At 37.1% G+C, this 24,748-nt stretch overlaps 1 protein-coding gene across 1 annotated transcript; it reads left to right on the forward strand.

Moving 5' to 3' along the window:
- Positions 1-2,357: 2,357 nt before the first annotated feature.
- vangl2 (VANGL planar cell polarity protein 2) lies at positions 2,358-23,032 on the forward strand. The gene is made up of 8 exons (XM_079867637.1): positions 2,358-2,614; positions 10,049-10,303; positions 11,203-11,326; positions 12,814-13,421; positions 15,625-15,761; positions 15,918-16,053; positions 18,985-19,228; positions 22,661-23,032. The coding sequence occupies exons 2-8, from the start codon at positions 10,233-10,235 to the stop codon at positions 22,919-22,921; spliced, it is 1,581 nt and encodes a 526-aa protein (XP_079723763.1). The 5' UTR covers positions 2,358-2,614; positions 10,049-10,232; the 3' UTR covers positions 22,922-23,032.
- Positions 23,033-24,748: the final 1,716 nt, after the last annotated feature.

Below are 24,748 nucleotides of genomic sequence, written 5' to 3' on the forward strand. Positions count from 1 at the left end.
GTATATAGTTATATTTTTTCAAATAATAATAAAAAGAAATTATACCTATGTTTACAAAGAGTTGGTAATGCAGTTTAAAAAATAAATAAAACATATGTTCCAAAAAGTAGGTCATTCTTGCAGTTTAAAATAATAATTGTACTTTTTTTTTATTTATTAATTTGTTCCTAAAATTAGATCATTCCTACAGTTTAAATATAATAATAATAATAATAATACAACATATTTTCCTAAAAAAAAGTTATTCCTGCAGTTTCAGATAAAAAATAATAATATGTTAAACAATTTGGTAAATCCTGCCGTTTCAAATAATAATAAAAATAATATATAACTATGTTCAAAAAGTTTGGTAATTCCTTTCAAATAACAATAAAACATGTTCCAAATATTAGGTAATTCCTGCAGTTTCAAATAATAATTTAAAATAATACTAAATATGTTCCAAAAAAAAAAAAAAACAGTTAAAGAAAAAAAAAAAAAAAAAAAAAAAAAATATATATATATATATATATATATATATATATATATATGTATATATATTAGTACAGGCCAAAAGTTTGGACACATTACTATTTTTAATGTTTTTGAAAGAAGTTTCTTCTGCTCATCAAACCTGCATTTATTTGATCAAAAATACAGAAAAAAATGTAATATTGTGATATATTATTACAATTTAAAATAATTGGTTTTCAATTTATTATACTTTAAATTATCATTTATTTCGGTGATGCAAAGCTGAATTTTCAGGATCATTACTCCAGTCTATCACATGATCCTTTAAAAATCATTCTAATATGATGATTCATTATCAAAGTTGGAAACTTTTAGGATACTTTGATGTATAAAAAAAAAAGAAAAAGAAAAGAAAAAAAAAAAGAAGCAAATGTTTTCAAGATAGAAATCTTTTATAACAACAATATACACTACTGGTCAGTAATTTGGGGTCAGTAATTTTTTTCTTTATTTTTTTTTAAATAAATCAATAATTTTATTCAGCAAGGATGTGTTAAATTGATAAAAAGTGATAATAAAGAAGATTTATATTAATATATATATATATATATATTTTTTTTTTTAATAAATGCAGTTCTTTTTAACCTTTTATTCATCAAATATATTAGGCAGCAGAACTGTTTCCAACACTCATAATAAATCAGAACATTATAATGATTTCTAAAGGATCATGTGATTGACTGGATGTCACATGTGACACTGAAGACTGGAGTAATGATCCTGAAAATTCAGCTTTGCATCACTGAAATAAATGATAATTTAAAGTATAATAAATTGAAAACCAATTATTTTAAATTGTAATAATATATCACAATATTATATTTTTTTCTGTATTTTTGATCAAATAAATGCAGGCTTGATGAGCAGAAGAAACTTCTTTCAAAAACATTAAAAATAGTAATGTGTCCAAACTTTTGGCCTGTACTAATATATATATACACACACAGTGGTGTGAAAAAGTGTTTGCCCCCTTGGTAAATATGATCAAATATGGCTGTAAAAAATTAATCTGCATTTCATGGTCAGATGAAACAAAAACATCAGCTTTTCTGGCAGCAAACATTTAAGATGGGTTTGGTGCACACAGGGATATAAAAGTACCGCATGTGTAAAATGAAATACTCTGCTGTATCTTTAATGCTGTGGGCCTAATGTTCTGCCAGAGGTCCTGGACATCTTGTTCAGATACATGGCATCACGGATTTGATCAGATAACAGATAAAAAATCTAAACCTGACAGCCTGTGCTAGACATCTTATAACGGAGAACAGGATGGAGAGATTCTGTATGGAGGAATGGTCTCTGATCTCTTGTCAGGTGTTCTCCAAACTCATCAGGCATTATAGGAGAAGACTCAGAGCTGTTATCTTGGAAAAAAGAGGTTGCAAAAAGTATTTAATAAAAGGGGGCAAACAATTGCCCCCCCCACCCCCACTTTCAATTATTTTACTTCAATGAAAGGTTCGATTTTTGCACATTTTTTAAATAAAATATCAAAAGGATTAAAAATGCAGATTTATTTTTTACAGACATATTTGATCAAATTTACCAAGGGGGCAAACACTTTTTCACACCACTGTATAGGCCTATGTTGCAAAAATTAGGTCATTCCAATTTCAAATAAATAATAATAATAATAATAAATATGTTCCAAATAATAGTTAATTTCAATTTCAAATAATAATAAAAATAACATATTTTCCAAACATTTGGTCATTTCGATTTCAAATAATTCATAATAATAATAATAACAAATCATAAGGTCATTCCTGATTTTTGTATTTATACACACACACATATATAATATAATATATATTTTGTCCTGTTGCAAACTGTAGGCCGGTGGCGGAGGGCGGAGCAGGAACATGGGGGAGGTCTAGTGTAGCCTCGGCTCTCGGCTCTCGGTCCTCGGCTCGAGTCGGCGCTCATTCGGGGCGTGTTTCAGCTCAGGCTTGAATGGAGACGGAAATATGTGAGTTTCTGTGAAGAAAAAAAAAAAACACACACACACGGACGCGGAGTAGAGCCGCAGGCCGGAGAACATTCACATCCAGTGACCCGGAGCTCTGAAACAACAGAGGATTTTACTCGTCTGCAAACTGTGAGTTTCTCAAGAAAAGAGGATTTTTCTCTCTGCCTTTTTTGTATCGTGTGGATTATTGTTTCTGTTGAAAAGAGATACAAAGACGCGCGAAAGTGCGTTCTGCATGTTTCTTACAGGCGATGCAGAGAGTAGCGATTACACTTCCGTTTCTGAAACATTTGTATCATTAATATCTCAGTTGGATTGTTTTCTACCGGGACAACCCATTATATTCAGTCTGGTGTTGCACCAAACGTTTAAAGTTAAACAGTTGTCCGTGAATCTATCGGGGACTTTGCGATTAAATACACTGGAAATGAACCTCAGGATTCGCTTTCATTGTTTTGTGTGAACTGGGCGTTTGAATGCGGGTTTGTTTCAGAGCTTCTGTCGGACTCTTCTTTGTGTTCAGATCCACAAAAGCGCCCGATCGGAAGAAAAGGTGCTCCCGGTTACAGCCCGGGACGTTTTATGTTTTGACTCTGTTTGTAAGCACAGTTAATAGTATTACATCGAAAGTAAGTTGTTTTGCTGTTTAGCCATATCTCGATAAAGTGATGTTTAACGTAATGATTCACTTTTGCGAATCGATTCGTTTCATATCCCGCTTCGGTTGAGTCACCCTCACAGAAGCTTTGTATTTCTTACTTTTTTGTTTACTTTTATTTAACTGATTTTAATTGTTATTTTGACATGTTTTTGTGTTTATGATTCCAACATGTCACCCGCTTCGCGCTCGCAGTCGAGCAATTTACGAATAGGCAGCGAATCGAATCGTAGATTGAAAGGATCCGGTTCAAAAGAATGATTCGTTGGCCATTCGAGCATCGCTAGTAATACTTATTCACTGGATGCTGTTACATTTAGTGCTGATTGTAATACAATGCAAGTAATGTGAAAGTAATATAAACATTTCCACAACCCATAAATGTAACTTTGGGTAATATGAATGTATTTGTAATTATAAACGTTTTCCTCGAAACTGAACTCTTAATGCATACTTTTTTGCATTTGACCTTAGTGATTTCAATCTTATACGTGCATAAATTTAAATCAAACTCGTATTTTTCAGTGCACTCACGGTTTAGAAGTGATTTGTCATTGTTTGCATTTCGCTCTCAAGCAAGACCTCGATAACTAATGCTCGTACTAGATACCCTTTTTAATAGGGTTTTTGTTGTATAAACTTTTTACTTGTATGCAGAACGTATACAAAAATCCATTTTCTTCTTAATTTTGTTAGTTGTATTTAGTTTACTGTGTCACGTCGAGTGCGGGCGCATGAAGGCCCGAAAGCCTCGGACTCTCGTAAGCGCGGGTGCCGTAGGTGTCGCGCGTGTCACGCGGGGGTGATTGACGCCGCCAGTCCGAGGCTTTGAGGCCCGTGCGGTGCGATGAGCTCAGATGTCTCATGTGCCGTCTCCAAGGAGACTGTAACCCGAGAACTAGATTAAAACACTCAATGGACGCTCATGATCGCAATGGACAAAACATTTTGACGTTACAGTATGGTTTGATCCTTCATAAACGAAAGTGCAGTGTAGTTGAATTTTTAGGCTTCATTTAGTGCCTGTAATGTGTCTTGTGGCGTCTGAGCATGTGTGTTTGTTCAACTGTGTTATTTTTTAAATAGGTCAGTTGAGACCTGGAATAATGAGTAACCATATCCAGGCAGAATACACACCTGGGACCGGTGTCTTCGTTCATAAATCACAGCTGCCACGCCTAACATTCACACACGCATTACTGCAGCTGCCGAACGCATCCACACTGAATACAGATGAACTTCTGGGGCTTTACAGTAAAACTATGGTGCAAAACCTAGTCGTGCTGTCCTGGATTCATATTCAGTATCTTGTCGGATGTGGACGCTTGTGTTGGTCTCATGGACCTCTTGAGATTGTTGTGAGGTCTGTCTGCTAATTTAACCTGTCTCATGGTGCAGATTTAATTTATTTAGTTGTTATGCACAGTCATTATCAAATACTAATCTTTACTGCTGTGTATTATATTGTTCTGACATTAGTTTTCTCTTCTAAAACGGGAATATTCACACTCTTGTCCATCCTATTGTCTATTGGTCATGACATGATAATCAGCCAACATTTCTACATTGATTTATCTAGTCTGTATGTTTTTGTTGTGTGTGTGTCAGATTGTTCCACTATCACACCTGTAGCTGAAGCGTTTACGAGCAGTTCCCACATAAACACGAAAGTCCCAGAGCTCTGTCCCAGGTGTGGTCACATTAGAGACATTTCATGAGCAAAAATGCTCCATTGTTTATAATCTAGCAGCTTTCTGTTTGGTTAATGTGGTGAATTCGCTCAAACAACTTAAACTGTTGTGAAATCTGTGTGGGGATCTTTCGCCCTCAGACGAATTTCCCTATCGTGTGGATTCCTATTGAAATGACTGGATTTTATTAGGAAAAAATCTGATTGAATGTGATCACAACTTAAAGGGATAGTTCACCTAAAAATGCACATTATGTCATCCATTACTCACCCTCGTCACTCCAAACTCGTTAGACTTTCGTTCATCTTCTGAACACAAATGAAGATATTTTTTTATGAAATCTGAGAGATTTCTGTCCCTCCATTGACAGTCTACGTAACTACCACTTTCAAGTCCCAGAAAGGTAAAGACATCATTAAAGTAATCCATGTGACTCCAGTGGTTTAACCTTAAAAGTGGTAGCCTAGTGGTGTTGCTGTCTGTGGAGGGGCAGAAATATCTCTGATTTGATCAAAAACAGCTTCATTTGTGTTCTGAAGATGAAGGAAAGTCTTAAGGGTTTAGAGCGACATAAGGGTAAGGAATTACACTTCATTTTTTGGGTGATCTAACCCTTAAAACTAAAAATAGTGAATATGCACATGTCTAATTGTGGGAATCTTGAGGAACTTAATGTTTTGATTCACAATTCCACTTTTATAATTTCATGAACAATTCTTTCAATACTTTTGATTAAGCCAGGCAAGTAATTACCATATTTAATGTTGAAAAAAGAAGTCAGATGGGAACATAAGTCGTACTGGGTCAAAGTTGCGTTATTAAAAGGAAAAAAAAAAAAAGCTAAGTCACATTGGTATCCAAGTCACATTTTATTAGCGGCATATTCAGAAATAAAGTTTGTACGACCTTTACATTATTTTAGTTCCCCTCACTCCACCAAAAAATTCCTTAATGTAATATACAGAACAAGAATGAAAAGTAAAAGTATAAAATAAACACATATTCTAGTTGTATTCCTTATAAACATTTATTAAAAACACCAAGCTTAACCTGATTTAAATTGAATTAATGTGTGGGAAATGCACTGTATTAATAAACTTAGGAACAATTGACTTGTTGCATAAAACGATTATCTGAAATCGAAAAGCCAAAAATAGTTGCTAGAATGCTAGAACTGATATGTTGAGTGTGTGTGTGTGTGTGTGTCGCTCCTCCTCAGACTGATGGGTGACACATGCTCCGAATCCGGCCTGGACAAATGGTGTCTTATCAGCTCCGTAAACAACTCCTGACGGCCCACACACACTCAGCATGTGTGTTTGTGCTTGAAGAAACGCTGTCTGTCTCGTCCCGTCTCACATGAGTCTTGTTAGGAGACAGAAATGTGAGCGAAAATAGATGCCGCAGTGCCGCCTCTAATTTAGATAATCGAATCGAGCTGTTACTTTAGAGCGAGCAAAACAACTCTGCATAAAACCATGCGGAAATAGACGGTTATTTCCTAATACTGGTTTAAGTTTCATACTTTCATGTGTGTAAAGGTCAGACGGCCATAGAAACACACCCCCCGTCTGACCCATCACGCGTACCCTCGCATTCATTCCCATAGTAACACACAAGCTCAGTTGCTGTGGAGATGACAGGCGATGGCTGGGGAATGTGTGTGTGTGTGAGTAAGTAATGGGGTTTTTATGGAGATGCCGAAGTCCTTGTGCAGGACGCTTTGGCGGAGTTTAGTCACAAAAAGTGTTTTAATGTTCTTAAAGCGTTACAGAAGTGTGTTCATGTCACCTGTTTGTCTCAGTAACATACTTTAAGCCATTTTAAAATGATTAGGAGTGTGATTATGTATTCCTGTGAGATGTTCGAGCACAATGGGCATCATTCAGTGTGTGAGCAGAACGAATTTCTGTGTGAAATTGTGTGTTGCCCAAATTGTTGCGTTTAATTGAATGAGACGATTTTGGTGAGAATGATTTGAGAACAATTTCCCCAGTCCGTGTTTAAAGAATAAGGCTCTTCGTTTTTACATAAAGGTCAAATGTGGGTTTTCGGCTATGAATATATGTGTGTAAATTAGGGCTGCGCGATATTGAGGAAAATATGTGATAACTTTCCCTGATGGCACACGTTCGTCTCCAAGATGTCTGTTAAAGAGCAGTTCATCTGGTAAACATCTTTAAAAAGTCATTTTTACTTTCATTCTAAATCATAAACATCTAGATGTCTATTTTACATCTGTCGGGAAATGTCTTGGAGACGTATTGCAGATGAACACTCGTGAAACGTCTCCGAGATGTGTGTGCGCTAATTTAACCCCTTAATGCCTGAATTTATATAGCTGTATATAAAAAAAAAATTATGTGTGTTTTTGCCTTTAAGTAGATGGTAAATAATGTTGAGATTATCAATTTCACTTTTGCACAACAAATAAATAGAAATTTTGGTATGTTGCAAATTTGCGACAACAGGCATTTAGGGTAATTTTTACAAAATGGTAAAATTAATAAAACACATTTTCCCATCTCAGGTATGTAGATTTTATTCATGGCACAAAGTTGTTAGAACTTATAAACTTTAATTGACAAATTAATGAATCTTGACAACAGCAAGAAACAAAACACTCTCCTACTCCCTAACATTGACAGTAGTTTTTATACATTCCATGTTACACTCTGTTTAACTCTTTCCTTGTTTCTCCAGTGCATACATTATATATTATTATAGTGTTATATCCTAACATGCTATTTTTTGTGAAAAAAAAAAAAAAAAAAAAAAAAAATATTTTTGGCTGAAACCATCTAAATACAGCATTATTATAATATGTAGCCATTAGCCCAATCCAGCCGTTATGGACCAATGTCGCAAATTTGCTACAAACAGAAATCTACAAAGTACGTAAAAAATATTCGTCACATGAAGTCTATATGAATAACATAGCTATAGAAGCAATCAATAAGCTGGTACATATTTTTATCTTAGCACAACTTAACTCATTTTGGGCAATTTCTCCACATTTGCGCCCTTGATATGCGGATTTTGCAAACCAAAATATTAGCTTCGGTGACCCGGATGTAGTTCCCACTCCGACCGCTCCTACGAGAAACCAGTGCGTGCAAAATGTTCCTAGGTATGTATCGAATGTGCACAAACAGGCATTGGGGGAAAACACACGCTATCTCGCCTGCAGTCTGAATGGAAGGGGTTTGTTGCAAATTCGCGACAGTGGGCGTTAAGGGGATAATATTCAATAATGTTTGAAATGTGTAAAATCAGTTTAGATTATATTTTAGGTATGCACGATATCGGCCACCATATCGGTATCAGCCGATATATGTTCATTTTTAATGTTATCGTTATTGACCCAATAAGAAAATTTGCCCGATATATTAAAGTCGATAAATAATGTATTATTTCCTCCAGCTGAGACGCTTCAGATGTGCACTGTTCAACATGATGGTTTTGAATTGCTTGAAATATGATTTAAATACAGTAAAGTGCAACGCAAGTCTGTCATATAGGTTACGTAAAATTATAATGAGAACATTATTATAATTGTGTGCTTGGGATGTGGCTTTTAATGGTGCGACTTGTTTTTGTAATCAGGCTCTCAAAAATTATTTATAAATGTGGATTTAGATTTATCGGCCAATATATCGGTTATCGGCTTTCAAACAGGCTATAAGGAGTTATCGATATCGGCCAAGATTTTTCATATAGTCATATGTTATATTTCATATATTATATTTCTTAGTGTTCCTCTTTGCCATCCGTGGCATTTACATTTACATTTACATTTATTCATTTAGCTGACGCTTTTATCCAAAGCGACTTACAATTGCTATATATGTCAGAGGTCGCACGCCTCTGGAGCAACTAGGGGTTAAGTGTCTTGCTCAGGGACACATTGGTGTCTTACAGTGGATTCGAACCCAGGTCTCTCACACCAAAGGCATGTGTCTTATCCACTGCGCCACAACCACCCCTACATGTTTTGCATATAACTATAGACTTTTAAACCAAAATACAAATATAATTGAGGTGCTATATTGTTTTGACACTAAATTGTCTTATTAATAGCTTTATGTTTCATCCAAAGTTGCAAATTTAACTCGTGTGCAAAATTGGAATATCGCATTATAACATTTGCAGATAAAGCAGTGTTTCCATCTCATGTGTTCAAGAAAACAAAATCTTCACTTCCTGGGAAACTAGCGCAAAATATCAGTACTAAAATGGAAGCTGCTGCAATCGGGGAGAAACTGTGGCTCTTTTTCCCTCCATCATAAATGAGTGTGTCTCAGAGCGTCAGACGAAACTCCATAAACGCTGATGTTCTCTAGCGTTCGGATGCTGGTGTTCGGGAACACAATCGTGAGACGCTTCTGGAGGGAATTAAACCAAATCATTCTGATCACACACTTTGACTCGGGCGTTTCAGAGCCACCAAACCAACATTTGAGATGCTGCGATGCCATTGGTCCGCTGGTTAATCTAGTTATCCAATCACATCCACTGTTGAGGCAAGAGGTTTTTTTTGTTGTTGTGCATAGAGGGATTTATTCTGTAAATGTGTTTCCAATGTTTAAGTTTTTTTTATGCAAATTTTTGGGAATTTACGTGCATTGGCTTTTCCATCCAGTGTTTTTTATTTATTTTTAAATATATATTTTTTTGTTTATTTTTATAATTGCGATTCTTGAATTTGATAAACTATCAAGAACCTAAACACAGCGTTTATGGTTTGAAATGAACCTATGGGAGCATCTCAAGCGTTCTGTGTTGTGACGTCGATGTCAAGGATTTTGGATTTTATATTTCGGATTTTCTGGTTAGTCCAGTTATCCAATCACAGCCTCTGTGAGGCAAAGTCACGTGCGTGATTTGTTGTGCATCGAGGGATTTATTCGAATAATGTGTTTCCATCATAGTTTGTGTGCATGTCTTTTTATCAGATGATAAATTTATCCACTTCAATGTTTAACTGAAGTTTTTTAATGGCAATTTTTACAATTGTAAAAATTGCAAAAAAAAAAACTACAAAGTGAATTGGCTTTTCCCTCCAGTGTTTTTTTTTATTTTATTTTTTAATATAGATTTCTTTTATATTTTTGTAATTCTTGAATGATGTTTAAAAAGCATATAATTGTTAATCCTGCCTAAGTCCAGGATTTGGCTAAGCGCTCCTCTCATCTGTCAGTGTTTCCCCCACAGGCCCGTCCTCTCCTGTCCGCCGGCCTCCAAGATAGATTCTCTCAGGAGTAAAGTGGAGTTGCTGAAGCTGCCACTGTCTCTGTCGTCCAAATCCATCTCGGAGCGCAAGTCTCAGCTGGGCGGAACCACCGAGCGCTCCAGGGGCGGAGCTGGGGCCCATAAACCCCGCCCACCGGCCCCAGACATGGACAACGAGTCGCAGTACTCCGGATATTCCTACAAGTCTTCCCATTCACGCAGCTCTCGCAAGCACAGGTACACACAAATCCCAGCGATTTTAGGGGAGTTTGTTTGGAATTTAAAAAATGTAGCTAAAAGATAATTGTGAAAAAAATGTTTTTCTCAGAATTGGACTTTTTAACTCAAGTTTAGATCTGAGAGAAAAATAAGTCAGAATTGCGGGATGTAAACTTGCAATTGCGAGAAAAGAAGTCAGAATTGTTAGATAGTTGCAATTACCTTTTATTTGTATTCAGTGATGGAAACAAGCTTCTGTATTTTTTTGTGATACTGAAATTGGTGAAATTTCAGTGGTATTGGTAAATAATAATAATAAAAAAAATTTTTTTTAAAGATAATTGTGCATTTTTTTCCCCCTCAGAATTGGACTTTATAACCCGAGTTTATATCTGGGGAAAAAAAGTCAGAATTGCAAGATGTAAACTTGCAATTGCTCAGGGAAGAAGTCAGAACCGTAAGATAGTTGCAAATCCCATAGTTTTTATGGAAGCTTGTTTCTGCCACAGAATTTAAAAAATGTAAAAGATAATTGTGATTTTGTTTCCTCAGAATTGGATGTTATAATTCGATTTAATTGTGGGATATAAATGTGCAATTGCTCAGGAAAGAAGTCCGAATCATAAGATAGTTGCAGTTACCTTTTTATTTTATATTCAGTGACGGAAACATGCTTGCATCGTTTTTTGTGATGTTGAAATTGTGAAATGTCAGTGGTATCAAATTGATGATATAAAAACCTTATTTAAAGCATACATAACTACAGTATATATATATATACCACATCTCCCACCCCTAATGTCAACAGAAACTTCTTTCTTTCGTTCGCAGTGTACAGACGGCTTTAGTGGCTCAGTGTGTTTGCTGGTTGTGAAGGCCAGGTGCTGTATAAAGTAACTTGTGTCCCGTGTCTTTAGGGACCGGAGAGACCGACATCGCTCTAAGAGCCGAGACAGCAGCAGTCGAGCAGACAAATCCGTCACCATCCAGGCTCCCGGAGAGCCACTGCTGGACGCCGAGTCCACACGCGGAGACGACCGGGTCAGTGCAAAACATGTGTTTCGAGAGCATTACAGTGAGAAGAGTAAAGTAAAACTTCAGGACACAGCAGATTTACTTTAAAAACACTTTTCTTTTTTTGGGCTTTTTGGCCAGCTATAGAGTTTGTTGTCATTTTGTTGTTTTTTAAAGATAAAAGACTTAAAACAGACTTTTTCTTCATGCTAAATGTCATTTCTTGTTTTCTTGATTTTAATTGTGGAGTGTTTTTGACAGGTCTCAGTGCACTTGCTGGACTGAGATCAGTAGCAGTTTAGCAACAAAATTGACAAAAAGTGCCATAACATCAGTCCGTGTGACTATTTATTAATATTAATAATTTGCTAAATCTTCAGCTTTGATTTTGTTTTGTTTTCAGCTTTGAATTTTATTTTATTTTATTTTTAGTACATTTTTATGTGATTTTTCTTATTTTTAGTTTTAATCATTTTAGTACTTTTTTATTTTTATTTAACTTTTTATTTCAGTTAGTTACCAATGCACAATTTCCAATTTAATTTTAGTCTGTCTTTCATTGAATATTTATGTTTTTAATTTCAGCTTCATTTAGTGAATGATTTATTTATATACACGCACACATATAACTCATAAACTCATAACTCATTCCAGTGTTAATTTAGTTAGTTTTATTAATGTTTTAACTTAGCTTTTATTTTTATTAGTTAATTTTTAGTCATTTCGTTATGTGCTTGTCATTTTATTAGTATTATTATTATTTTTATTTTTAAATATTACTATTTAGGTTTCATTTATTTTTATTTCAGTTTTATTTTATTTTTTCAAGTTAATAACTTTAGTTCTTCAATTTATACGCATTTCAGTTTATTGCCAACATGGGCAACATTTCTAATTTTTGTTAAGTTTAAGTTTTTCAACTATTTAAGCTGTTTAAGTTAACTATTTAAGTTTTATTTAAGCTGTATTTCAGTTAAAATAAATATTTGTAGTTAAAGTCCGCCTGTAGTCAATAATTGTATCCCTTAAAACTCATATTTGATCACCAAAAAGATATTTAAACATTTTTTCCTTGGGAAAAAAAAATGTCATCATACCTTAAAATAGCTTGAATGTAACTCGACACCCTTGCCTCATTTAGTATGCGCGGTTATATGAATATGCAAATGAGCCCCGCCTCCACTCACTCACTCAGCTCAGAGATCCACTGGTTGACGATCACACGTTGATCTGATTGCTTACAAGGTAGTTTGTGACGTCAGAAACACCAGCGATTTCAAAGCGTGTTTTTGAGACTGTCTTTGGTTCACTGCAGTTTTAAGGAGAAAATACTCAGCAATGCTGTCGACTTATGAATTTACACATCCTTTGTCTTAAAGCGTATTAAAAACACCACATAGACATAAACCACATTAAAAACCTGTCTTCTGAAGCAACGGACTCGTATGTAAGATGTTCCCGCTGCTCTCAGTGTGTTATTGTCACTCACAGACTCTCTCTTGATTCCCTGTCAGGATGATAACTGGGGCGAGACCACGACCGTAGTGACCGGGACGTCCGAGCACAGCGTCTCGAATGAAGACCTCACGCGGGCGTCGAAAGAGCTCGAGGACTCTTCGCCCCTGGAGTGCCGTCGTTTCGCGGGACCCGTCCTGAGTGGCATTCTGGGCCTGTTCGCGCTCCTGACGCCCCTGGCCTTCCTCCTGCTGCCTCAGCTGCTGTGGCGCGACGCCCTGGACCCCTGCGGGACGCCCTGCGAAGGCTTGTATGTGTCCCTGGCTTTCAAGCTCCTGGTGCTCCTCATCTCGTCCTGGGCTCTGTTCCTCCGGCCTCCGCGCGCCACGCTCCCGCGCTTCTTCGTCTTCCGCTGCCTGTTGATGGCGCTGGTCTTCCTCTTCGTGGCGTCGTACTGGCTGTTCTACGGCGTGAGGGTGCTGGAGCCCCGAGAGCGCGACTACAGGGGCATTGTGGGATACGCCGTGTCGCTGGTGGACGCGCTGCTGTTCATCCAGTATTTGGCGCTCGTGCTCCTGGAAGTGAGGCACCTCAGGCCGGCTTTCTGCCTCAAAGTGGTTCGCACCACCGACGGAGCCAGCCGCTTCTACAACGTGGGACACCTCAGGTGAGAGCGCTGAGCCATAACTCACTCTATATGTTAGAAGTCATTGCACAGTGTCTTCATTTATTATTATTATTATTCCTTTATTATAGGGATGCACCGATATGAAAATGTTGGCCGATACCGATAACTCTTTCTATTTGAAAGCCGATAACCGATATATTGGCTAGGGGCGGGAGAAAAAATCGATTCTTAGATGCATCGCGATGCGGACGTGGACGATTCTGAATCGATTCACAAATGTCAAAAAATCGATTCTCTAAAAAAAATTTTTTTTCTTTCTAATAACGTAATATTGACGGAACGCAAAAGGCGGAACTCTAAGCGGACGTGCAGTGCGCGGACAGTCTGTGGCGCGCATATAACAGACGCATGATGGCTCAGCACCAAATTCGAACGGCACCCTCTTCGTTAAAAGCTAACGTATGGAAAATTGGCAATTTCATTGTTACCTATTTAGTATTTTTTGTATGAAAGCTGCTTTCAGTATTTAGTTTTCACATCAATATGCTGTAAACCGATCTGTTATACATAGGCTACGTTATACTGCCCTGCAATATGTGCAATGCCAGTCACAAAAAGTTACATTTTGACTGTGCTCTCTGCAGATGTTCATTCACTTTTTTTGTATAAGCTGTTTTTGATTGTGGTATACAGCAAACATTTCAAGTCATAACTCTTTATTATTTAGTTGTGTATAAGAGCGGCTTTGTATGTTACTAATTATTCAGAATATGCGTAAGTCCACAAGCATTATATGAGAGCTGCCGGTACATCATTCTATATTTTTGAACAAAAACTGTTTGTGATTTTGCTACAGCAAAATGTTTTTTTGTCTGAAGGATTATATTGCTCATTGGAAATAACGAGGATGTTGGTTAGAAGTCTATTATTAAATGCTAGAGATTCAGAATATGCTGAAGTTTGTATTCATTTACTACAAGTACGCTGCTAGCACAGGCACACATTTATTTTCCTGTTGGTTCTTTGCAATGTTCAAATCACTTCCATTTGTTTTATTAATAAAATTAATATAGGAAGATGGAAGTAAGTTCGTTATGGGTCATCATAAATACTTTGCTTTAAATGTACCAAGTAAGTTAAAAAAAATAAATAAATCGTTAATAATCGATAATCGTTACCCTCTGAATCGTAATCGAATCGTGAGGTGCCTAGAGATTCCCACCCCTAATATTGGCCGATAAATCTAAATCAAACTTTGTATATCATTTTTGAGAGCCTGATACAAAAACAGAAGTCTCACCATTAAATACATGTCAAGCACACAATAATGATGTTCTCATTATAATTTTATGTAGCCGATATGAGAGATTTGCATGTTGCACTGAACTGTATTTTCCTTTTTTGAAGTGATTTCAATCATATTTCAAGCAATTCAAAAGCATAATGTTGAACAGTGCACATCTGAAGAGTCTCAGCTGAAGGAGACAATACATTAGTTATCGGCTTTAATATATCGGCCAAATGTTCGTATTAGGACGATAACATTATAAACAAACATATATCGGTCGATATATCATGCATTCTTAAAATTCAATAATGCAACAAATCACAACCCATTCCCTTACCTCACTGATACATTATTCTGAGCATAAATGAATAAATACAATATAACCAAAGAAAATATTCACAGCTTTTGTGAAGATGGTTGGCACATGTTGTTTTCCCAAATGCCCGAGAGCCAGCGACCCGAACTCAGAGCCGGTGCAGAGATGGAGTTGCTTTTCCACTTAGATCACATATAATGAGCCGCTCTCGTGATAATGAACTCGGCGCCGCGCTTCACTCTGAAATGTGCAGTGCATGCGTTATTTAAATCACAGCTTTTGGTGTTTGATAATCGCACTGAGCAAAACTCTTTATCATTGAAGCTTCTTTGATTAGATGTTGCTAGTTTTGACCCTTTTTATTCAGTTTACTCTTTTGAAGACATTTTTAACAGTTAAACCAAATATAGTTTTAAAGTTTTTAGCAAAAATAAACACCTGATATAGTTTGACCATACACTTGTCTTGCCATGAAAATAGCCACAGAAGCATGGCGTTAAAAAACAAACGAACATAGTTGCACTGATCCATATCACAATATTGGTTTTATTTCAAATACTCATGTAGCCCTAGAATAAAGCAGAAGTGTGAAGAATCGTGATGTTGTAAACAGTGTGTGTGTGTGTGTGTGTTCTCAGTATCCAGCGAGCAGCGGTGTGGGTCCTGGATCACTACTACACTGATTTCTCAGTCTACAACCCTGCTTTACTCAATCTACCCAAGTCCATCCTGTCTAAAAAGATGTCTGGATTTAAAGTCTACTCTCTGGGAGAAGGTACGCGACATGTCATGGTCTTTCTCCATTTTTACGTGTATTTTTCTCTCTTTCCCTTCCCAAAGTATCTGTTCAAATGTCCACTTTCAACCGATGAATGTGATTTTGATGTGTTTGATTGTCCACTGGTTCTGACTTGTTGTTTTTGCTCCCCAGAGAACAGCACTAATAACTCGACGGGTCAGTCCCGTGCGATGATCGCCGCCGCCGCCCGCAGGAGAGACAACTCTCATAACGAATATTACTACGAGGAGGCGGAGATGGACCGCAGGGTCCGCAAGCGCAAGGCCAGGTCAGAGTCCTGGAACACACTTCTACACAACTAGTCTCGAATATCTGGGTGAATCTCACAAAACAACAAAGAAAAAAATCATTATTACATACAGTAATGATCTAATGATGAAAATATGAAACTTTGAATGAGTCAGAACGTAGATGGAAATAGGGCTGTCACGATTCCTCGATTAAGGCGAGACACGGCAGGCAAAAACATTTTTTTTTTTTTTACTGGGCAATTTTGAGATTTTGGGATATATGTCTTCTTTCAGACTTGTGGTGAAAAAAAAGTCTGAAATACACATTTAGGTCTTTATTTTACTACACTTTGTCTGTGTGCGTCTGTAGATTTCTCATAAATTCAACAAAAGTTGGCGTTCTTAATCAACACGCTGCTCCCTGTCATCACACACACACACCGCTGGAAAGCGCTCTCTCTCCTGTACAATGCTGTCGGATCCAAATATGGTCATTTCCTTTTTATCAGCAACCAATCATGAAAGTAAAAGGGCTGAATGCGCAATCTCATTGGCTGATGATAAATCAGCCGTTTTCTCTCATTCTCCAAGTCTGAAATCTCCACTTCAGTGGCACCTATATACACCAAAATCTTGTACCTAGTTATATTATGAAGACATTTACAGAGGGATTTGTAAATGCATTATTCCTAGCCTGATTTATATAACATTTAATTCCCAAAAACATGGCGAAAATCATTTTTTTTAAGGCTATTAACAGTATATTCTGATTTACAAACAAAAGTTTGATAACAAAAGTAGATATCCATAAATCCCTCTGTAATTTTTTCCCATCTAATATGTGAACACAATGAAAAAATAATTTAACCTGGCTTTATCCAATACTCAGATTTCGTTTTTTTAAATATATGCAAATTAGCGCATATTTAATTAGATATTGCCTAATTTGCATATTTAAACATTAAATTACAGAAAACTTGTAATACATTTTTTCCTCATCTTTATGTAGGTAATCAACTGGGGAAGTTTCATGGTGATATCTGCTAGTTAAAAATGTTACCCTATTCACCTGTAGTGTCGTATAACCGGTAAAATACCGGAAGTGGCGCGTTCCACCGTTTTCTAAGGCTACTCGATATATTAAAACCATTTACAATCATAATATAGCATAGTGCTATTGTGAAATCACAAAGGCTGCGATTCAGATAAATATATGCCCAGTTTTTTTCTTTTTCCACAGAGAAGCACAACACTGCGTGCAGATTACATGTTAAAAGTGCCTCAGCTCCGTCCACAGTAAACGCTGCTCCACACACACTCAGTCTCTGCATGCGCTGTTTGTTTGGGTTTCCAATAACGTGCCTTTGGGAATGCAAAAAGTTGTTCTCGCTTAAAAAGTTTAAACTCTCGCTCTGAGTTTGCATGTTTTGATGTGCACATGTTCTTGTGCAAGTAATGACAGCGGCTGTTGCATTTCTATCATACAGAAGTGACCAAATATTAAAGTTTAAGTGGACATTTGAATTAAATGTTGTTTGGCCAATATTAAACAGGGATTTGATCGTGCCATAGTGTAACCACAACTAACACCAGCCCGGTGTTACACTGCGTTAAACTGTTAAAGGGATAGTTCAGCCAAAAATGAAAATCACCCCATGATTCACTCACCCTGAAGCAATCCTAGGTGTGTATGACTTTCTTCTTTCAGACGAACACAATCAGAGTTATATTAAAAAAATGTCCTGGCTAGTTATTTTAGTCGATCAAGTTTTAAATATGGATATTTCTCTTACACGAACGCATCGCTTCACTTCAGAAGGCCTTTATTGACCCCCAGAGCAGTGTGGAGCACTTTAATCACGGATGGATGCGCTTTGATGGACTTCGGAAAAAATAAACCCATTCACTGCCATTATAAAGCTTGGAAGAGCCAGGACATTTTTTAATATAACTCTGATTGTGTTCGTCTGAAGAAAGAAAGTCATAAGCCCTATTCGGACGGGACTAGTTTCACAGGGGGACGTTAGAGAAATTTCTGTTTCACAGACGTACTTTGAGATTTTAATCCTGTCCGAATCTGCCATGTCTGTCTTTTTCTCACACGACCTCTGTAAAAATTCCAGAGCAAATTACCTACTGTTTTTCGTCAAACTCGGCGGTCCTCAGAGAAATCTAATCCCGTCCGAATGCGAATGTCTGTGATTGCCGAAAATGTTTTTTTCCAAAACGCTTTTTCTTGTGTGTTTTGGTCAACGTGAACTGCCATACAATCTCTCGCTGCGCACTGATAATGGATGTAGATGTGTTCGGTACACGGCGAAAAATAAGAAAAATGAAATCAACAAGAAAGAGCCAAATCACGTAAACTGTTAAGACTGGCTACTGTAATATCAGTTTCAGGTAAGATTACTTTCATTTCTGCACTTAATTACATAACGTGTAAATTATATAAGTTAAAACTTTTTATTCCAGTGAGTTTATTATAAGAACCCAGTTCTATAAAATCATGATGATAATGTATGTTTACTTTTTTTATACAATTTTTATAAAATGTTTACAAAACACTAAATGCGTTAGGACGTTTTACTTTAAATATTTCAAAGTGCTTAATTTTAAAAGTACTTAATTTCAAAATACATTTGATACATTTGACCATACGCAATCCACGCATTCTGAACACGTGATCTTCTGCAACGCCCACATGTAAAACACAGACACTCCTACCTCGGTAATAAACATGGAGATGTTAGTCCCGTCCGAATCCGTACATGAAATCACAGACGTAGGTTGATAAGAATTGTAACTCAAACGTTGTTTGGAAAACTAGTCCCGTCCGAATAGGGCTATACACACCTAGGATGGCTTCAGGGTGAGTAAATCATGGGGTGGTTTTAGTTTTTTGGGTGAACTATGACTTTAATCTTTGGTCTGTGGAGAACGTGTGCTCATGGTTGTGTTTCTCCTCCCAGGCTGGTGGTGGCGGTAGAGGAGGCGTTCACTCATATCAAACGGCTCCAGGACGACGAGGTGGCGGCGTCCCCCAAACACCCGCGCGAGGTGATGGACCCCCGGGAGGCGGCGCAGGCCATCTTCGCCCCCATGGCTCGGGCCATGCAGAAGTACCTGCGCACGACCCGCCAGCAGCCCTACCACAGCATGGAGAGCATCATCGCCCACCTGCAGTTCTGCATCACACACAACATGACGCCCAAGGTGACCGAACCCAGACGAGACACACTTCTGCTTCCGTCTGCACGCAATACTCACACACCTTAGTACATGTCACGATATTTGCAATATACAGTAGTCAACCATTAAAGTGGATCAAAACAGTTAAAGAACGGGTATTGTTCAAAATGAATGTATAACTTTGATGAAAGTTATGTTTTGATCCACTTCAAATGTGACTCCAGTCTTCAGAGAGTACTATATCTCACAATGCCATCGTCTCATGACCTTCCAATGCTAGTGTGACCAATGAACCTGGAAGTAACACTAAAGGAATAGTTCACTTAAATTAATTCTGTCATCATTAGGGGCTTTCGCACCGGGTAGTTCTGGGAAACTTGCAACCAGGAGAACTAATAAAGAAAGAGAAGTTCTTTACGAACATCTTCCTGGTTGCATTCGCACCGCCAGTAGGAACTCTGAAGTGACGTAAACTGCGCTTGCGGTCGTGACTTTTATTTTGACGGCGCTGAGAACGCCAGAGCAAACAAACAGCGCTCACATTCTCCGTGTTCATTTACGATCTGTCGAACACGGTATTAGATACTATTATACATAGAAATTAGGGCTGCACGATATGAGGAAAAGCTGCGATGTGCGATAAGATTGTTTAATATTGCAATGACGATATGACTTGCGATAAATATTCAAATGTGAATGTTAGCTATGCTGTTCCCATGTCTTAGTGCTTTAATAGGTTCTTTGCGTGATAGGTCAAACGTTTATTACCTGCCTGGTTCAGATTACACGATTTTAGCGCGATTTTGGCACGATCCGTTTGACGTATGTGTCGTGGGGATTCGTAAACGACAACGGGCGTTGGGACGCAAGATTCGATCGTTTCATCTCGTATAGTGTGTCATAGTGGGCGACAACCTACGTCGCGTCTGCACGACAGAAAGACTAGCATGTTTAATTTTTTAACGGTCCTCCATGACGGGTTGTGAGTGAGTGAGTGAGTGAGTGAGGTGAGTGAGTGAGTGAGTGAGTGAGTGAGTGAGTGAGTGAGTGAGTGAGTGAGTGAGTGAGTGAGTGAGTGAGTGAGTGAGTGAGTGAGTGAGTGAGTGAGTGAGTGAGTGAGTGAGTGAGTGAGTGAGTGAGAGTGAGTGAGTGTGAGTGAGTGAGTGTGAGTGTGAGTGAGTGAGTGTGTGTGTGTGAGTGAGTGTGTGTGTGTGAGTGAGTGTGTGTGTGTGAGTGAGTGTGTGTGAGTGTGTGCGCGCGCGAGTGAATGTGTGAGTGTGACGGCACGCGATGACTGGTCGGAAAGCAACGTGTAGTCTGACATGTTTCTTGTCCACAACATGACAAGAGTCAAAAACGTGGCCTAATCTGACTCTGTGACTATCATAACAGACACAAAAATCTTGTAATCTGAACCAAGCATTATTCATCGTGTCAGGCTGTCTGTTGCGATGTGTTCACGATGAAAATTCGATGTATCGTTCAGCCCTAATAGAAAGTAGACTGTAATGAAAAGTTATTAGCGTATGCCGTGTGGTTGATGTCCAGTGTTGCGGAGCAGAAATACATGATCATGTTTCTATTGGTCCCTCAAAGCTGGTTTGGATTTTCTCCTCAGCGTAAAGGTCAAGATCTATCATCTATCACTGTTTTGTTTGTAGAGTTAGTTTGTGGAGTAAATATATAGACTATAATCTGTGTGTTTAGTAATGCTGGGTGCTGGTGTTTCGCGTGCGTTCGGCCAATCAGCGAACACTGACGTCACTGTAGTTCCTATAGCGCTGGTTTAGACCGACTCTGAAGTACGAGTAAATTAGTTCCTCCAGAAGAGTTCCTGGAACTAAAATCATTCCTAGTTTCTGTGGTGCAAACACGGCAAAATCCGGGAACTTCCGTCAATAGTTCTAGGAAATATATAAATGTTCCTCTCTTGCGAAAGCCCCTTTTTACTCTTAGTTCATTTAATAAAAATTCTGTCATCATTTACTCGCCCTCAAGCTGTTTCAGTCCTGTGTGAGTTTCTTTCTTCTGTTGAACACAAGATATTTTGAAGAACCCATTGACTTCCATAATTGGAAAAAATAAATTAAAAATATTATGGAAGTCAATGGGGTTTAAATATCATCTTTTGTGTTCAACAGAAGAAAGAAACTCACACAGGATTGAAACAACTTGAGGGCGAGTAAATGATGACAGAATTTTTATTAAGTGAACTATTCATTTAATATGATATTCTGCATCTCTTTCTTGACTCTTTATTTTAGTTTTCATTTTTATCTGCCAAAACTTAATACACTGTTCCGCAAAATGTAATTAAAATACGAAATAACTGATAACTACTATGTATGTATTTCCTATGTGAATAGTATTTTTCAGCATTGCATAGGAAATGGCTTTATTTGATTGAAACCCTTCCAAAAGTTTTTTGACAAAAACATTTTATAAATTATTTTTAGATTATAAAAATAAATGTAAAGAATATTTAAAAATATTAATTTCTTATTAATTATATCTTTTAAACTAATAATTTTGATGAATTTGAATGAATGAATAAATAAATATTTTAAAAAAAATCTAATTATATTAGCTTAGTTATTTTACATAAACTTGTCCTTTTTTATTTTTATAAACTTGTGTATATGGATATGATGTCCACGTTTTGTTGTTTAACAATGATGAGCATATAAGGAAAAGTGTATATTTTATCTTGTTACTGGTGAATATTTAATGTTTAAAAAAAAAAAAAAAATGTTATCAGCTTTTTCCATTACAGGTTTATTTTAAGTATGGTGTAAGAAATTAATTCAAGAATTTTTTTTTTCATAAGTGTTTCAGTATAAAGAATTAGCAAAATGCAGTTTAAAGTACATTTTGACAGAGTATAGCATGCAAATTAACATGCATTTTAATTTCTGCTTATCCCACTGGTCATTATAAAAATAAATTTAGAGAATATTTTATAATATATATGTATGTATGTATATATAGAGAGAAAAAATATATTTATATTATAAAATATTCTCAAATTTATTTATTTATTATTATTATTTAACTAATGATTTAAATTAATGAATAAAAAAAAAAAAAATATATATATATATATATATATATATATATATATATATATATATATATATATATATATATATATATATATATATATATATATATATATATATATATATATATATATTAATTTAAATCATGCTATACTCTGTCAAAATGTATATTTTGTCTCGTTACTGGTGAATATTTTATATTTAAAAAAAAAAAAAAAAAAAAACATTTCCATCACTGGATAATTTTAAGTGTGGTGTAAGAACTTGTTCCAGTATAAAGACTTAGCAAAATGCTGTTTAAAGTACATGTAGATGCAGTACAGCATGCAAATCAACATGCATTTTAATTTGTTCCCGTCCCACTGGTGTTTAAATCTCTCACCCGTCCCTCCACCAGGCCTTCCTGGAGCGGTACCTGACCCCGGGTCCCACCATGCAGTACCAGCGTGAGAACGGCAGGGGGCGCCAGTGGACCCTGGTGAGCGAGGAGCCCGTGACATCAGCGCTGCGACAGGGGCTCGTGTTCTCCCTCCGGCGCCTCGACTTCGCCCTGGTCGTCACGGTGACGCCCCTCCCCTTCTTCAACCTGGGGGAGGAGTTTATCGACCCCAAGAGCCACAAGTTCGTGATGCGGCTGCAGTCGGAAACCTCCGTGTGAGAGGACAGTGAGACAGAGACAGAGGGACACAACCACTCCATTTTCTTTCTAGATATCACTTTTAAACGACTGTTTGTATGTTTTTTTTATACACTACATGAACTCCTTCGATCTAGAGACCGTCAGGATGACTCTAGACTGACTAACTCTTCTGCGTTTCAGCTGTGAATAATGATCAAATACAGTTTCACAAATCAGTCTCTGCGAGACGCACCAGCAACTCTACACACACACACACACACACACGTTTATCCTTCAAAACCCATGACAAGTGATGGAAACACTATAAGATTGTAGCTGATCAACGCGGAGAAATCAAGTGCTTTACTATTGAATGATTGTGGATCAAAAGCACATGAGAAGCATGTTTGTAACACTACTCGTCGTGAATGTTTTTAAGATGTTGTATGTTTTTGCAGTACTTTATTCTTTATCCTAATGAATCGAGGGGCCTTTATATCATTGGTTTACATTGTTCTGTTCACCAGCAAACTCACTGTCCGTTCCCCAGAGCGCGGTTTTCTTCCCAACACAGTCGTGGTTTGGTTTTGTTTGGTATGTGCGTCTGTCATGACCAATCAAATGTGACATTTGCATAAAATACAAAGACATGAATGTGTGCCAATTGTTGTACCTGTGCCTGCAGAGCTATGCACACACACACACACACACACACACTGAGCTGTCCGGATCCGGACCGGACTCAGATTTCCAGTGGTTTGAGGAAACTAATGACCTCGTCCATCCCGTGTACTCAACTGACCTCCGGCTTTGGGTCACTGTAGTTTCCCACATCTTGTACATAACTCATTCTGCTTTTATACACTTGTGGACGTCGGTGAAAGAGGAATCTGACATGATGTAGGTGGTTATGGTTTCCAGAACTGACCGTTTCGGTTTTAGGCCTGATGCATGGATACAGGCGATGCAGTTTTGTACCTTTTTTTTTTTTTTTTTTACTTTTATCATTTTGTATGAAAGTTAAGCTAATCTTTTAACAGTTTCCCTTTAAAAAAAATGGTTTGTTGTAAAGAGATTTGTAGATTTTTTAGTTATTGTGTGGAAACCAATTGATAATTTCAGAACTAAAAATGTTGCAGCCTTTTTTTTTTTTTTTTTTAAATAAAAGATCAACTCGACTCTAAAGAGTTTGGCTCATGTTTTGAGTATATATGTAGTTGATGGTCTGATTATAGAGTCTGTATTTAAAGTGTATTTTAAGCAGTGGTTTTTAAAGTCCCCTTCGCCCTAGTTCTGGGTTTTAAAGCTTATTTTAGTCTAGATCTCCACTACTCGCCTATCGCCCACACTGTTGGTTTGCGCATGTATAAGAATTAAAACCATTGTTCATTTGGTCTATGGACGTTACGATTATAAACTGAAGGCCTCTGCTCCGTTCAGCACGAGCTGCAGACTTCACTCATCACTTGACGAGAGTCAGGCGAGATGACCACGTCCTCTAATACATGCCATCACACATTTAAAAGTGAAAAGCATTCATAAACTGGTGAAGTTTATATAGCCTGACAGTGTGAACAATTTCTCACCATGACCCATAATATTTCCTAGTTTATGTAAAAAAAATATATATATAAAAATAAAAAAATCAAATTTAAAGGAACTGTATGTAAGAAATGTATTTCAATTAATCATAAAATGGCCCTGATATGTCACTAGACATTAAGAAATCATGTTAATTTCAAATACTTATATCACTGACAACAGTAGTCCGGCCAGGATATTGTCATTTAAAAGTGAAGTTGCAGCCCTCAACTGATGTTGATGATGTCATGTTGTGTTTTGGCCTGAAGCCCCACCCTCCACCTA

Source organism: Squalius cephalus (assembly GCF_949319135.1).
Source record: "Squalius cephalus genome assembly, chromosome: 3".
NCBI classification, from domain to species: domain Eukaryota; kingdom Metazoa; phylum Chordata; class Actinopteri; order Cypriniformes; family Leuciscidae; genus Squalius; species Squalius cephalus.

Bases quoted from the DNA above. Each gene is read 5' to 3' on its own strand.
- vangl2 (XM_079867637.1), top strand. From the start codon at position 10,233: ATGGACAACGAGTCGCAGTACTCCGGATATTCCTACAAGTCTTCCCAT. The intron at 10,304-11,202 runs GTACACACAAAT...CCGTGTCTTTAG, and splicing joins CGCAGCTCTCGCAAGCACAG to GGACCGGAGAGACCGACATC. The intron at 19,229-22,660 runs GTGACCGAACCC...TCCCTCCACCAG, and splicing joins CACACAACATGACGCCCAAG to GCCTTCCTGGAGCGGTACCT.